The sequence below is a fragment of the Salvelinus fontinalis genome, chromosome 30, assembly GCF_029448725.1.
Source record: "Salvelinus fontinalis isolate EN_2023a chromosome 30, ASM2944872v1, whole genome shotgun sequence".
Lineage (NCBI taxonomy): Eukaryota > Metazoa > Chordata > Actinopteri > Salmoniformes > Salmonidae > Salvelinus > Salvelinus fontinalis.
The window spans coordinates 32,363,900-32,379,690 of record NC_074694.1 but is presented as its reverse complement, the minus strand read 5'-3'; the positions used below and the strand labels follow the sequence as shown (position 1 = coordinate 32,379,690).

At 48.1% G+C, this 15,791-nt stretch overlaps 1 protein-coding gene across 1 annotated transcript in view; it reads left to right on the top strand.

Annotated features, from left to right (window-relative positions):
* pkd1b (polycystic kidney disease 1b) overlaps positions 1 to 10,146 on the top strand; it is a 34,271-nt gene extending 24,125 nt beyond the window's left edge. Inside the window, exons 15-38 of the mRNA XM_055890510.1 lie at positions 36 to 270; positions 384 to 534; positions 630 to 767; positions 891 to 1,035; positions 1,174 to 2,089; positions 2,250 to 2,502; positions 2,760 to 2,955; positions 3,165 to 3,332; positions 3,500 to 3,649; positions 3,746 to 3,956; positions 4,196 to 4,319; positions 4,598 to 4,750; positions 4,874 to 5,225; positions 5,312 to 5,417; positions 5,651 to 5,862; positions 6,088 to 6,290; positions 6,567 to 6,764; positions 6,993 to 7,129; positions 7,247 to 7,447; positions 7,534 to 7,708; positions 7,835 to 8,122; positions 8,272 to 8,406; positions 8,522 to 8,836; positions 8,918 to 10,146. Of these exons, the coding sequence (XP_055746485.1) occupies positions 36 to 270; positions 384 to 534; positions 630 to 767; positions 891 to 1,035; positions 1,174 to 2,089; positions 2,250 to 2,502; positions 2,760 to 2,955; positions 3,165 to 3,332; positions 3,500 to 3,649; positions 3,746 to 3,956; positions 4,196 to 4,319; positions 4,598 to 4,750; positions 4,874 to 5,225; positions 5,312 to 5,417; positions 5,651 to 5,862; positions 6,088 to 6,290; positions 6,567 to 6,764; positions 6,993 to 7,129; positions 7,247 to 7,447; positions 7,534 to 7,708; positions 7,835 to 8,122; positions 8,272 to 8,406; positions 8,522 to 8,836; positions 8,918 to 9,769 (6,014 nt within the window). The 3' untranslated portion in view covers positions 9,770 to 10,146. The remainder of the gene's footprint in view (positions 1 to 35; positions 271 to 383; positions 535 to 629; positions 768 to 890; positions 1,036 to 1,173; positions 2,090 to 2,249; positions 2,503 to 2,759; positions 2,956 to 3,164; positions 3,333 to 3,499; positions 3,650 to 3,745; positions 3,957 to 4,195; positions 4,320 to 4,597; positions 4,751 to 4,873; positions 5,226 to 5,311; positions 5,418 to 5,650; positions 5,863 to 6,087; positions 6,291 to 6,566; positions 6,765 to 6,992; positions 7,130 to 7,246; positions 7,448 to 7,533; positions 7,709 to 7,834; positions 8,123 to 8,271; positions 8,407 to 8,521; positions 8,837 to 8,917) is intronic.
* The last annotated feature ends 5,645 nt before the right edge of the window (positions 10,147 to 15,791 follow it).

Here is a 15,791-nt window from a genome sequence, read left to right as displayed (position 1 = left end):
TACGGTGTACCAGATGTTCTGTATCTACTCTATAGGTTGGCTGGATGAGGATAGTGAGTCCCCCCAGATTATCTATATTCTCCAGGTGGCGTCATCATGCCCAGGCTGGGGCCAAGCCTGTCCCCTTCTCACCCTCTACAGGGGTACCCAGCGTACATTTAGCAGCCTGGTTCCTCTGGGGGAGGTGGGGCCAGAGAAGGACTGGTCAATCATCTCTGTGATCCTGCAGGTAGAGGACCACCTGGGGTCAAAGGTCACAGCACTTAACAGGTGAACTGGAGATGAGTTTAAAACTGAGAATGCAGGGAAGAGGTTCCGACCTCAAGAGACCTATGGAGGTAAATTGTAAAAAAGACAATTTATGGATGCTTTTGTTTTTTCAGAACTATAACAGTGCTGAGACCTGTGGATGGAGATGGGATCACAGCGTGGCTGAGGAACAAGAGCCAAACCGAACTATCGGGTTTACTTCAACAGGGTAACCCACAGCAGCTCATTCCCTATTCCATCGCCCTCACCAGCCAGCTCAATCAGGTATGAACATTACCTTTGTCTTTACCTGGCTGTGTCTCTCGTCTCCTTAACGTCATCTTTCCTTTACCTGTCTATCTCTCTCCTCTCGGTCACAGGTGGATCAGACTTTGAGTGAGCAGGATCTCAGGGACAGGAGGGAGATCAGGGGCAATGTGACACAGGCGCTGGCCTCTCTGTCTGTGTACTCTCTACAGGATGCAGCCCAGATCAGCTTAGCCCTGGCCCAGTCCACTGTAGGTAACCTGGCCATAGTCTACACAGACAGAGTTTGTGCCATAAAAGCCTGGAAAAAAGAACCACAAATGATACAGATTTGTCCTCGATGCCTGAATGCCTCTGTGTGTTGTCTCTTGCAGGCAGTCCCAAGTGAGGTGGTGTGTGAGGGCTGTCAGGAGAATGTTCTAGAATCTGTGGGGAGAATGATCAGGGTTATGGAAGAGCAGACTGGACTAGGAGATGACACAGCCGTAGACACGGGCAGAAACATCCTCCATGTAATAGGTACTGTACCAACTTCTGACTGCGATCGACGGTTGGAAATGCAAGGATAAAAGGTGGAGGTTACATGCTCATAGAGCAAGGACAGGAATTAGTCCAAGATTTCTGACCAAAAACGGTTATTTCTCTCTCTGTCTCCAGGCAATTCGTTGGCTGCTGTGTCCGAGTCCAAGCTCGTCTCCTCTGGTCCTCACACTCACTCTAATGTATCTGAAACGGCAGTGTCAGCCCTGGACCATGCCAGGGCTCTCATGCGTATTCTGATGCGCTCGCGGCCACGCGACGAGGAACCCCTCTCTCTCTCTGCTCCACAGATCAGTGCCGTTGGTTACCATGGAAACCCCTCGGAACTCCTCTGCACCACTGATCCCTCGGTCAACACCCGCCAATCAAACCAGTCCAACAAATGGCAATTAAACCCTGACAAGCCAGAGTCATACCCAGCACATCCGCCCTGCCAGTTCCTCATTCCCTCCTCTCTCAGTGCCCAGCTCCAGCGTCAGGTCCAGGGATCTGAGGTGGTACAGATTCTCCTGGGTTTGGAAGGGGGGTCTGAGTTCTTCTCAGCAGCCAACCCACCCATTTCTACTTCTCTGGCTGCCATGGAGTTCACCACGCCCCAGGGACAGCCCATACCCATTGCTAACCTGGACACTGACAGATCTATCAGGGTTACTTTGCCCAAAATATACACTGTAGGAAGGATCGGCGCTGGGCATCGGGCTAGTGGTGGAAGTGGAAGTGGGTCTGGGTCTAGATCTGGTGGAATTGACAGAGACGAGGGAAGAGCCCCAATGGTTAACTTTACACTCCGAGCCAAAGGGTGGATGGATTTTGCAGTGAGGGCAATGAAGAATATGGATCCCAATGCTGGACTGTACATCTCCTTAAACTTCAGCCTGCTTCCAGGAGCTTCTCTGGTGGGCTCAGGACATGTGAGAATCACAGTGGCCACCCAGCCAGGTCATCCTGCCTCCCATGATTCCCTAGTCAGAGAGCTGACCCTCTCCCTCTCCAGCCAGTCATCCATGGAGGACACCATCTTCCTCTCTCCTCTGTAAGTGTTCTGTATCTAGACAGTTATGTTTTCCAAAACTTTTTACAAGTTGTTCACTTTTATACAGACATAATGTTGTGATGCCTGATTTTCTTCTATACATGACGTCTCAGTCATTTACTAACGCAGCTTGTTGTCTATTATTTCTCTTAATCTCCAGACTTAACAGCACAGTACAATCTCTCTTTGTGAACCTGACATCCAGTCTGAGTGGAGCTCCAGTCCAGGCCTCCGTGTGTGTGTTCAGCTCTCTTTGTCAGTACTACAGCCCGAGGAAGAGGCGCTGGAGCACTGAGGGCCTCCGGCCACTGGAGGGCAGCACCCTCCACTCAGCACACTGCCTCACGCAGCACCTCACCATGTTCGGGGCCAGTCTGTTTGTCCATCCAGACGCTGTGGTGCTACTGCCACCGGTATGTTTGGGATACTCCTCAGGTTAACACAAGAAATGGTATAGCTCATTAGTACACACTGGGAAAATACATGTTAGCAGCCTTAAATAGATGCACATACATGCTGAAAGTTAGAGGGACACAGAATTCCGAGACATGATCATACATTCAATATGGCCACCTGTTCACCCACCTTGGAACACAGCTTTGAATTGGAACCTCCTCTACTGATTTTACTCATTTTGTATTATATGTCCCCCTCCATCTCATCACCCCAGTCCAGTGGTCCAATGCATAATGTAGTAGTGGGGATTGTGTGTGCTGTCCTGGTTCTGATCCACTTCCTCCTGGGTCTGATCGCCCACAAACTGGACCACCTGGAGAGCCTGAGACTATGCCATGTACCACTGTGTGGCCGACCTGGACGCTACATCTACAGAGTCCTGGTCAAAACAGGCTGGCGTCGAGGAGCAGGTAAGGGACTCGCAGATCTTAGACGACTGGGTAGGTGTAAGCGACAGATCCACTTATTTTCTGTCATATTGCTGACAGTTTGACCTGTCCAGTCCTGTCCTAACATGTGGGAGTGAACGAGGGTAGAAGAGAGAGAACATCTGGCTGAGAAAGCATCTTGTTAAAGGGAAACGCAAACCTGGTTCACGCTTATTTGTAATTCCCATCAGGCACGACGGCCCACGTGGGCATCAGTCTGTACGGGGTGACTAAAAGCGGTTCACGCCACCTGCAGTGGGAGGGGGCGTTCCAACGAAGTGGTCTGGACCTGTTCCACCTGGAGACGGACAGCAACCTGGGAGAGGTGTGGAAGATACGCCTCTGGCATGACAACACAGGTAAACCATGACAACACAGGCAACTACTGTAGTCTCGCATTGCAAGACTTCGTAGTCTTGTATTCACTCGCCTACTGGAACACAAGGGAAGCAGGAGATTGAGGCTCCAGGTAGTAAGATTCCAAACAGGTAACACAACAATACCTGTTTGTGTGTATGTCTCCCAGGTCTGGACCCATCGTGGTACGTGCAGCATGTGGTGGTGTGGGACCCTCAGACAGACCACCTGTTCTACTTCCTGGTAGAAGACTGGCTGTCTGTGGAGAACGACAGGAACGAGGGAGGAGGGACAGTAGAGAAGGAGATGTTGGCCTCCTGTAAGTGCTACAACTCTCTTTATCTGTCTTTACACTCAGGGAGAGCACGATCGCCTCCAAAACAGATTTCTCTCTCTCTCTTCATCTATCTCTCAGGTCCTGAGGAGCTGTCTCAGTTCCAACGTGTTCTCTCCTCCCAGCTGGCGTTTGGAATGCTGGAGCGCCACCTGTGGCTCTCTCTGTGGGAACGCCCCGCCCACAGCCGCTTCATGCGGGGGCAGAGGGTGACGGTGTGTGCCCTCCTGCTACACCTCTACCTCGCACTAGGGGCATTGTGGTACGGAGCTGTGGGCACAGAGGGGCATAGGTGAGATGGCATTCTAACCAGAACATTCCAGGTGACAATAGTGTACACAATGGATGGTTCTTGTGAAAGTGCTCAGGTGGGAGTCAATCATTCTCGCACCGTTGACAACTCACTGAGCTGAACAACAACATTGATGTTTTGCCTGAGACTCTCTACAATTCTTTGTTACCTGTCCCACATACTCTGCATTAACTCTGTTAAGTGAAAGAATCAGCCATTTTAAGGGTGTTGTGTTTTAGTGTACCGGTTTCGGCCCGGTTGCTTGTAACCTGGGAAACGGTTGCAGTGGGGATGACTATTGCCATCCTGGTGTTTCCTCTCCAGTGTCTCCTCTGCTTCCTGTTGCGAAAGACTCACAGCCAGGTACCTCTCCTACATCTCTCTCTCCAACCATTTTTCTGTTGCCCCGTCAACAAAAATAATCCCATGACTGCCTATTAAACCACACATTGTTATCATTTCTATCAATAAAAAGCTTAGTCAATGTCAAGGTCAATGTGATAGTGTATTGTATATTTACTCTGTTGATTTGGAAAGTGCTTCCAAATCAACAGAGTAATGTGGAAAGTCCTTGACAGAGATGATGCTTGGTTCAGCTACACATGTTGGGTTGGGTTTCCCTTTCCCTGTGTGTGTTTCAGGTAGCGGTGGATATGTCAGTGCCTCCATCCCCTGTGTGTCAGTCAGTGGAGATGGGCGTCTATCTCGGCCAATCAGATCTTTCCTGCTCCTCCTTCCTGTCTTTGCCTGGAGGACCTGATCCGTCAGGCCTGGATGGAGACACACCCTCTTCTGTAAGAGTGCAAACTCTCACAGGTGTCAATGCATGCACATACACAGATACACAGCTCTTTCTGACTCTCTTGTGAAAGTTGTAAACTGAAAAGGCTGAAAGCTATCTTTTTCTTCTCTCTTAGCTGATGGGAAGCAAGGCATTCAACGCTGAGTTCTGGAATGCCACTAACCTGGCAGTGGAGAAGGATGGAGATGGCATGACCCTGTGGCCCTCCTGTGACAGCCTCACTGACCTCCCAGGGCCCTCCTGGGAAATAACCTCTGACCCCTTGGGATCATCCCTGGGTCATGCCCGTCTGCTGAAGAGGAAGAAAGCCCTGATGAAGCTATGCCTAGCCTCACCCTCCTCACCCCGATTTCTCATCTCCAACCCCCCACCCTCCTCTACTGCACCTGTGGGTCCATCCCAATCCCTGTCTGGCCTGCATCCAGACCAGAGACACAACCTGCAACCCAATGTCCTTACCCTGTCTGGTGTGTGTGTGTGTGGGGGTCCCATATGTGTTACTATGACTCCTGTGTGAATACGTCTAAAATGATTGTCTCTCATGGTGTTTCAGAGGAGGACCTGTTGAGGTCTATAGCAGCAGACACAGGAGTGTCCAACAGTCCCTCAACATCAGACAGCGGCCGCTACTCTCCCAGGACCACCTCTCTGTCCCACAGGTAAGACCTGCCTGACCAGTACACTCCAGACCTAAACCCCAGATAATACCATATCTAGCCCTGTCTACAGTATATGCTCCGAATATACAGTCCTCCTCCCCTCTTTCAGTGGAGATCAGTTGATCTGACTGGACTAGATAGCAGGGAACAACCAGTCATAGTAATTTGTATAGCACTGTTGCCTGTTGGCAAAGAATACTTCTGAGTCTTACTCATCTCTCTGTGGGTTTTAGCCAGAGCCAGGGTAGCTCCCGCAGTGGCTGGTCTGAGCTGAGTGTGGACAAACCACTCTATGGAACAGAGATCCACAACCTCCCCTGCTCTCCCATCTCTCTGTATGGGACAGGGCTGTTTAGGCCTTCCTCATCTCTCTCTGTCTACTCCATCGCCAGTACCTTCCTCCCCAGCCCCTCCCCTGACTCCACTGACTCTACCACACGCATAGGTGAGCCACTAACACTGACTTATCCTAACTTTGTTACAATTCCCTCCTCTTTATGCCAAATGTAGTACTATGTGGATGTGAGAGTTCACCATTTAAAACTTTCTAGGAATGATGTCTATTTTGCATGAAAATCCTCTGGACTATCTGAATATTCATATCAAACAACTTGATCATATTTTCAGACTATTAGAGCATAGTTTCTTCCATGTTTTTCACCCCCCCCAGGTGTGGCCCGTGGCAAGCCCAGCTGGCTGCTACCTCCCTGGGCACTGCAAGTAATTTACCCCCTGGTTGTGTTGTTGCTGGGGGCCTGCCTGGCTGTAGTAGGCCTCTATGGGAGTCACTTCTCTAGCTCAGTGGTCCTGATGTGGCTCATCTCAGCCCTGTCTGCCTTCCTCACCTCCGCTCTGCTGCTGGAGCCTCTCAAGGTAGCCAGATAGAGACATACACACGGGAGGCTCAATAGTCAATGCAACAAATTGTCAGCAATGAATGTTTTCACCATACCAGAGAGAGAGAGAGAGACAGAGATATGCAACCGTATGGCTTCTATATTTCCTGTAGACCCATGTGATTGTAAAACGTAAGTTGCTGGCTTTTAATCTATTGATATCTTTTCAGTCTAAGAGGAACTAGACAGTTATGCACCTTATAACCTTTACTAATGGTACTGGCAATTTAACCCTTGTATGTCCTCTCCTCAGGTGTGTGTGCAGGCCTTGTTCTATGCTATGGTGTTAAGGCCTGTAGACCCCGAGGTGAATGATCGGCTGGGGCAGGAGACCGTCATTAAGAGGGAGGGGGGCAAGCAAGGGGGCAAGGTGCACCCCCCTTGTGGGTTCGGCCTACTGCAAGCCAAGGAGGAGGCCAGGAAAGTGAGAGCGCTACGGTCCCTCATGAAGGTAAAACAGGAAACAAAAAAACAGCTCCCATACATCCTTATGTTAACCTCTGGAATAAACATATGTGGTGTACTGTTTATATTCCTAACCACTTAGTACCATTTGGTATTGTACTGGAATTAAAATAACATGCATCTTCATTCTTTATCTTCCCTTCTCCTCTCTTGTTCCTTCCCTCTATATACTCACTCTCTCTTTCATTTTCTCTCCTCTCTCCCCCCTTCCCAGCACTGTGTGTGCCACATGTTGTTCCTGTTGGTGGCGTTGATGGTGAACTACCAGGACAGTGTTCAGGAGACCCAGGGAAGACTGCTACACTCTGCCGTCAAACACTCACTGACCACCAACCTCAACACCATCACTGGGTAAGGGCTGCGTGTGTGGTGTGTGTGTGCATGTACCCTGTACTGATTTGTGTATTGGTGTGTGTGTGTGTGTGTGTGTGGGCTGTGTCCACATGTATCTCTCTGTGTTGGTTTCAGGTGGGAGGGGGCGTGGCAGTGGATGGACAACATCCTGGTGCCACACCTCCATCAGAACCCCGCCCTCCACCTGGTGGGGTTACCACGGATACGCTGTATACACACTCCAGACCATAATAATGGAGTCTTTCTGGGGAACAGCAGTTTTACCACACGCCAGCTTCTCTCTGGCCTACACAGAACACACTGGACCACAGCACAGTGAGTTACACACATCCGCACACAGACACACACCAGTTCCACACAAATTATCCTACATGATTCTTTGTACTCTTTTCTTCTCTCAGGTTAAAGGCTGTGTCCATTGACTTCACCCAGTACCACAGAGAGACTAGTCTGTTTGTGTGTGTGTCTGTTCTACTAGAGAAGACCCAGATACACACACTCATCTCCTCCCTCTCCATCCATCCTCTACTCATCCCCCCATCCTCCTCAGGACCAGACCTGCAGATTGCACTCATGGTAACATTTGATAAACAATTTGTTTGTATAAAACAACACTATTATTCCCATTCATTAAGGATTGTAAAAAATGTAAGATCGTCAATAGGTTCCGTTCTGAGACACTCCCCCCCCCCCCCCCCCCAGATGCTCCTGCTCCTCTCTGCCCTCCTCTTTCTGGGGGTGGAGCTATGGGCCATGGCTACTGACTGTGCCCAGTACGTGCGTCAGGGCTGGCGCTGGCTACAGTTCCTCCTCGCCTCTTTGTCCCTGGCGATGGCCGCGCTGCGATTCTGCTTCCTGTCCCAGGCTGCTTCCTGTCTGTCTCAGCACCACTCCAGACCAGACTCCTTCACTGAGTTCCACAGCGCCGCCCTGCTGGCCAGGAGGTCCACACAGATATCAGCCATACTGCTCACTCTGCTGGTACTCAAGGTACTGAACAACTTAAAGATAGTTCCTAACGAATGACATTATTTGAATAGTTCCTAAAAAATGACATTACTTGAATAGTTCCTAACTCCATGGGTTAGGAATCCACATTTTGTGCCACTACCATCAAAATGCAAAAATGTGTGTTTCAGATGGTGGGTACTCTGAGGTACGTGCGGAGGTGGGTGGTCTTTGGTCGAGTGCTTCAGCGGGCATGGAGAGAGATAGCTGCTGTGGCTCTACTACTGATCTTACTGCTGCTGCTCTTCTCTCACACTGGACACATGGTAGGAAATGGAAGGTTATGTAATGTAACCAAGGTTCTCTGCAGGAATATGCAAGACACAGCTCACTCTATGGGAATATGCATTTCCTATTCATGCATATATGTTTGTGTCTCAGCTCTTCTCCAGGTCTGTGGATGGGTTCCTGTCTGTGTACCAGGCTGGTGTGTCTGTGCTGTCTGTGCTGCGTGGTCGCCTGGTCCTGCAGAGGCTCAGCAGGGCTCACCCTGTCCTCGGACCCCTCTACGCCCTCTCTCTGCTGGGGCTGGGAGGTTGGCTGCTGGCCCGTCTCTCTGGAGCTGTTCTGCTCCGCACGTACAGGGTTGTGCAGGCTGAGATGTACAGGCCAGCCATGGAGCCCCAGGACTATGAGATGGTGGAGTTCTTCATCAAAAGACTGAAGCTCTGGATGGGACTCATTAAGGCCAAGGAGGTATGGAGGAAACTCATTCATTCATTTGATTAAACACAAATTGAAACTTCTGAAATCTCCCTCCCTCCCTTCTCTCCACAGTTCAGACACAGGGTGAAGTTTGAGGGCATGGTGGTGCCTCCCTCCAGATCATCCCAAGAATCCTGTCTCTCCACCCTCTCATCCTCCCTCTCCTCCCCCCATCCCCTGTCCTCCGCCCTCTCCCTGGGTTCCGAGGACTCGGGTATGTCCGACGCGCCGGGCTTAGACGTTCAGCTCAACCTGGACCGCCTGCTGTCTTGCGTCAACGGTCTGCTTTCACGTTTCGACCGCGTCAACCAGCTGACTGCAGATGTTCACAGTCTGGAGACCCAGCTAGAGGAGGTGCAGAGCAGGAGGAGGAAGACGAGGCCGCAGGGACTTGGAAGAGGAGAAGAGACAAGAGAAGGAAGAGCAGTAGGTAGAGGGGTGATGGGCAGGAGGACAGCTCTGCTACCCCCTCATTCTCGCATCTCCCTCCCTTCCTTTCCTCCTTCTTTCAACCCCATTACCCTTCTCTCCTGCCCTCCCTCCACCAATCCCTCCCTCCCTCGTGTTCACAGCTCCTACTCTGAGTCTGTCGTTCTCCAGCTTCACCCACACCCACCCAGGGACACTTACCTCTCTGAGGCAACCAAGCCCACACAAAGGAGCCCTGGCCTGGGCTTGGGCACCGGGCCTTCCGTGTGTCCTGGAGCCAGGCAGTTTCCTAGACGTCGAGCCTGGCACTCAGGGAGCTCTCACTCGGCTGATGCAGCTCAGAGGCCCCCCCAGGCCCCTGGTGGTGGTGGTAGTGGGGTCAACACGAAGGCCAGGCCCTGTAGCGAGGAGGGGGACAGGAGACGCGCCAGTGAGGGAGTGCCTGTGAAGAGACGGGCCTGGATCTCAGAGGGGCCTGAGACAGACATAGACTGAAACTGAGAGAGGGACTGAGACAGAGATTAAAGTGCCTATTACTGTGGATATACAGTATCTAGTGTATGAACCTCTAAGGTTCCAGCTGTGACTTGTGCAGTACTACTTCAAGAGACAAGTTTTCCCACTGTTGTCTACCACTTTACTAGTGCTTCTGCATTAGGTATTCTACATACGTATGCTGAGGTTGTATACCTTGTACTTCTTGTGTATCTACTGTATAGTAAACATTTAAACAGAGGATTATTTTGTAATCTCCAAGAACTGTGGAATATATTTTTCCTGCTGATTAATACCAGAAGTAACATTGGGTTTGGTGTTTAATATCCTCTATCTGTAACACGTAGTGACACACAGCATTAAATAATCACCAAGTTCCTTGTTTACATTGTGAATTTCCTCAAATGTCAAATCAAATCACATTTAATTTGTCACATGCTTTGTAAACAACAGGTGTAGACTAGCAGCGAAATGCTTACTTACGGAACCTTTTTCAACAAAAACATATAGTGACACGAGGAATAAATACACAGTAAATAACGAATGACAATGACGAGTAAAAATAACATGGCTATATACAGGGAGTACTAGTACCGAGTCGATATACAGGGGTACGAAGTAATTGAGCTAGCTACAGTATGTACATATAGGTAGGGTTAAAGTAAGTAGGAAACAGGACAGATAAGAGTAGCAGCAGCGGGTAGCCATTTGATTAGCTATTGAGCGGTCTTGTTAAGCAGTCTTATGGCTTGGGGCTAGAAGCTTTTCATGGCCTTGTTGGCACCAGACTGGATGCACTGGGTGTGGCATATCAAGAAGCTGATTAAAACCGCATGATCATTACACAGGGGCACCTTGTGCTGGGGACAATAAAAGGCCACTCTATAATGTGCCGTTTTGTCACAAAACACAATGCCAAAGATGTCTCAAGTTGAGGGGAGGGTGCACATGGCATGCTGACTGCAGGAATGTCCACCAGAGCTGTTGCCAGATCATTTAATGTTAATTTCTCTACGATAAGCCGCCTCCAACGTCATATTAGAGTTGGCAGTACATCCTTCCGGACTCACAACGGCAGACCACGTGGTTAGGTAGCCAAGCCGGGACCTCCACATCCGGCTTCTTGATCTGCGGGATAGTCGGGGGGGAGGGGTTCTGAGAAGTATTTCTGTCTGTAATACAAACCCATTCCGATTGGCTGGAAGTGGGTGGGCCTATGTGGGTGGGCCTTGGGTGGGCCTATGTGGGTGGGCCTTGGGTGGGCCTATGCCCTCCCAGGCACAGCAATGGCTGCGTCTCTGCCCAGTTATGTGAAATCCATAGATTAGGGCCTAATTTATTTATTTCAATTGACTAATTTCCATATATGAACTGTAACTCACTAAAACCTTTGAAATAGTTGCAAGCTAGCTTACAGAGTAATAAGTACAGCCCCTTCGATGTGGAAAGGTGGGTGCTTGTCCCTCCATCTCCTGTAATTCACAATCAACTCATTTGTCTTGCTGACGTTGAGGGAGAGGTTGTTGTCCTAGCACCACACTGCCAGGTCTCTGACCTCCTATAGGCTGCTTCATCGTCATCGGTGATCAGTCCTACCACCGTCGTGTCACCAGCAAACTTGATGAGGGTGTTGGAGTCGTGCGAGGCCATGCAGTCATTGGTGAACAGGGAGTACAGGAGGGGACTAAGCATACACCCCCAGTGTTGATGGTCAGCATGGCGTTGTGTTGTTGCCTACCTTCACCGCCTGGGGGCGGCCTGTCAGGAAGTCCAGGATTCAATTGTTGAGGGAGGTGTTCAGTCCCAGGGTCCTGAGATTGGTGATGAGCTTGGAGGAGACTATAGTGTTGCATGCTGAGCTGTAGTCAATGAACAGCATTCTTCATCCCTTTTGTCCAGGTGGGTGAGGGCAGTGTGGAGTGCAATAGAGATTGTTGATCTGTTGGGGTGGTGTGCGAATTGGAGTGGGTTCAGGGTGTCTGGGATGATGGTGTTGATGTGAGCCATGGCCAGCCTTTCAAAGCATTTCATGGCTATAGATGTGAGTGCTACAGGGCGATAGTCATTTAGGCAGGTTACCTAGGCGTTCTTGGGCACGGGGACTATGGTGGTCTGCTGAAACAAGTTTATATTACAGACCCGTTAAATGTCAGGGAAGACACTTGCCAGCACATGCTGTGAGTATGCATCCTGGTATTTAATCTGTCCCTGCGGCCTTACAAATGTTAACCTGTTTAAAGGTCTTACTCACATCGGCTACGGAAGGTGAGATCACCCAGTCATCTGGAACAGCTGGTGCTCTCATCATGGCTCAGTGTTGCTTGCCTCGAAGCGAGCATAGAAGGTATTTAGCTTGTCTGGTAGGCTTGCATAATGTGGGCTATCACTCTGTGTGCAATGGTGGCACTCCAAGTGCATCATCCAGTACGTTATTCCTACTATTCTCCTATATTTCCATCACATAACAGTTTAGAAGGAAGTGAAAATGTTGAATACTCTCACACTGTTGTATAGTATAGCCCCCTCAAACTCAACTCTGGACCTCGAAGCCAGTTCCACTGCGCTTTTTAATTAATCCCTTCAAAATCAGAGACTGACTTAGACCTGGTATAGCCTATGCTCCCATGTAGTTTATAGCAACGGTGTGACCAGAAGGTCTTGGAACTTTTACCAGACACTTTCTGGAACTGACCTGCTTGCCTAACCAGACGTCCTCCCCACAGGGTGCCGGTGATCAAGGCACCCTGTTGGGAGGACAACGAGAAGTCTTACCGAACTGGGGCTGTGGAGCTGAGGACAGGGAGCTGTGGAGCTGAGGACAGGGAGCTGTGCGAATCTGGATATCACTGGACAGATGTTAATTATTTTATTTTTGAGGGGATATGGTTCTGGTCGGGCCCTAGAAATCGAGAACATATGCCCACCCTCTCTGTATATTGTCTTGTCTGTCTTTTCCCCTCCCTATTTTGTCCCATAGTGGTAGAATCCTTTAAAGGAGTTGGCAGAGTAGAGCAAGGCCAAGTGTGGGTCCCATATTGTTTGCAGCACCAGAGTGAGAGTTCCCTTAGAATAACTGTCTTGTTGCAGTGACATATCTGTCAGATCTCCCCAAGGAGATGTGGGTGTGGAGTCAGGCGCAGGAGAAACAAGTTCCGAAGAAAAGGGCGTTTTATTAACCAGCTCAGAAATAACAGGACACCGAACTACAGCAGTAGCCACGAAACCCCACTCAGACACAGTCCAGGGAAAAACCACCTGTTAAACATGAACTAACGAAAACGCAACCCAAACTCACTGACAGTCAAACGAAAACAATCCCGCACAAAACCCCAAAGGAAATGTCGAGATAAATACCCCCCCTAATTAACCAAAATGAAACCAGCTGAAACACAAAACAGACATAACCAAAAGAAAAGGAAAAAGGATCGGTGGCAGCTAGTAGACCGGCGACGACGACCGCCGAGCGCCGTCCGTCCGAACAGGGAGAGGAGCCACCTTCGGTGGAAGTCGTGACAATATCAGAATATTTCAGTGTGCAGTGGAGTGAGATTGGTAGTGCCTTTCACCATGTTGTTGCAGTGCTATACCAGAATAATGCAGAGTTTTGCAGTGTGCCCCTTTCGATGCCCGATATTTACCTGAGGGAGTAAGGGGGAGGGTAACCTACCTGAGGGGAGGCTCTAATGTGTCGACACAATTCGGGAAATTGTACAGTCCGCTGTGGGAGGTCGGGAAACGGGGTCCAATCCATGTTAACCCATGAATTGAAAATAAAACTAAACTTGAGCATACTTACCTGTCCTGGTCATCTGTTGGGGTTGTGTGCAGGAGAACATTCAGTCCTGAATCAGTCCTGTGTTTGGGTGGACTTAATAGGGGTTCACACTTAACTGCGACAGAGATGTAAGTCATATAACATTGTTGGTGGTGTGTCACAAAGAACCAGGCATGGTCTTATGTAAATTACTTGTTCCACTACTATTCTACTAGTAACATGACTCACTAAGAACTAGAATACAACTCACACAGTATCTAGATCATGTGTGTGAAATGCTTGATAGTGTATGTGATGGAAATTGAGAGGTCTACTTTCTTGGGGACCGGAATATTGACTGTCTTTCATCAAGCTGTCCGCTCAAGAGGAAGCATCTCACTGTAACCAGTGCCTGTAATATGGTTCAGGTTATTAATCATCCTACCAGGGTGTTTACAAACACTACAGGAACTAGATCATCCACATGTTTTGATCAAATTTTTACTAATACTGTAAAACTTTGTTCTAAAGATATATCCGTACCCAAAGGATGCAGTGATCATAATATAGTGGTTATATCCAGGAAACCCAAGGCTCCAAAATTAGTGGATAAGAGATCATACAAAATATTTTTATGTGAATGACGTTAAAAATGTGTTTGTCCGCTGTGATTAATAAGGAGCATCCAGACACTGCACTTGATGCATTTATTTATGAAATTATTTATTAAATTCTTGATAAACATGCAGCTGTTAAGAAACTGACTGTTAGAACTGTTAAGGCTCCATGGATTGATGAGGAATTGAAAAACTGTATGGTTGAAAGAGGTGCGGCAAAAGGAGTGGCTATTAAGTCTGGCTGCACATCTGACTGACAGACACTGCAAATTGAGAAATTGTGTGACTAAACTGAACAAAAAGAAGAAACTGTATTATGAAGCCACGGTCAATGGTATAAAGAATGATGGAAGAAAACTTGAGTACTTTAAATCTAATTATGGGTAGAAAGACAAATTCATTTCCATCTTTCAGGAAATACCATCATATTCAAGCATAAAAAAATGACTAATGAAAGAAAAGCATTGTAAGTTTGAGTTTTGGAAAGTTAGTGTGGAGAGCTGGATTTTTGTTTTGTTATTGATCAATAAATGACAACCTCCTGGCGTTAACAACTTAGATGGAAAGCTACTGAGGATGATTTCAGTGCAGTCTATGATATTATTGACCATTCAACCTCTGCCATATCATGGATTCAGAGCTACAGTATCTAATACAACACAGAGGGTTTTCTTTAATGGAAGCTTCTCTAATGTTAAACATGTAAAGTGTGGTGTACCAGAGGGCAGTTCACTTGGCCATCTACTCTTTTCTATTTTTATCAAAGACCTACCACTGGCATTAAACAAAGCCTGTGCGTCCATGTATGCTGATGATTCAACCCTATACGTGTCAGCAACCATAGCTAGTGAAATCACAGCAACCCTAAACTAAGAGTTGCAGTCTGTTTTGGAATGGGTGGTCAGTAATAGACTGGTCCTGAACATCTCTAAATCTAAGAGCATTGTATTTTGTACTAATCATTCCCTAATTTATAGACCAGATTTGATTCTGGTAATGAATGGTGTGGTTGTTGAGCAAAATATATTGATTCAATGGTTGTAAAGATGGGGAAAGGTCTGTCTGTGACAAAGAGATGCTCTGCTTTTTTTTGGACACCACACAAAGCAAGTCCTGCATGCTCTAGTTTTATCTTATCTTGATTATTGTCCAGTCATATGGTCAAGTGATGCAAAGAATGACCTAGTTAAGCTGCAGCTGGCCCAGAACAGAGCAGCATATTTTGCTCTTCATTGTAATCAGAGGGCTAATATCAATACTATGCATGCCAGTCTCTCTTGGCTAAGAGTTGAGGAAAGACTGACTGCATCACTTATTTTTATAAGAAACATGAATGTGTTGGAATTTACAAATTGTTTGCATTAGTCAACAGCACTGACACACACTTACCCCATCAGAATTGCTACCAGGGGTCTTTTCACAGTACCCAGGTAGAGAACAAATTCAAGGAAATGTAAAGTATTTTTAGAGTCATGATTGAATGGAACTCCCATCTCACGTAGTGCAAGTGAACAGCAAACCTGGTTTCAGAAAATAAATAAAGCAATACCTCGCGGCGCAATGCCTCTCAATCAATCGAATGTTATTCATAAAGCCCTTTTTACATCAGCCAATGTAAAAAGGGCTTGTGACCTACTTTTGTGTGTATGCA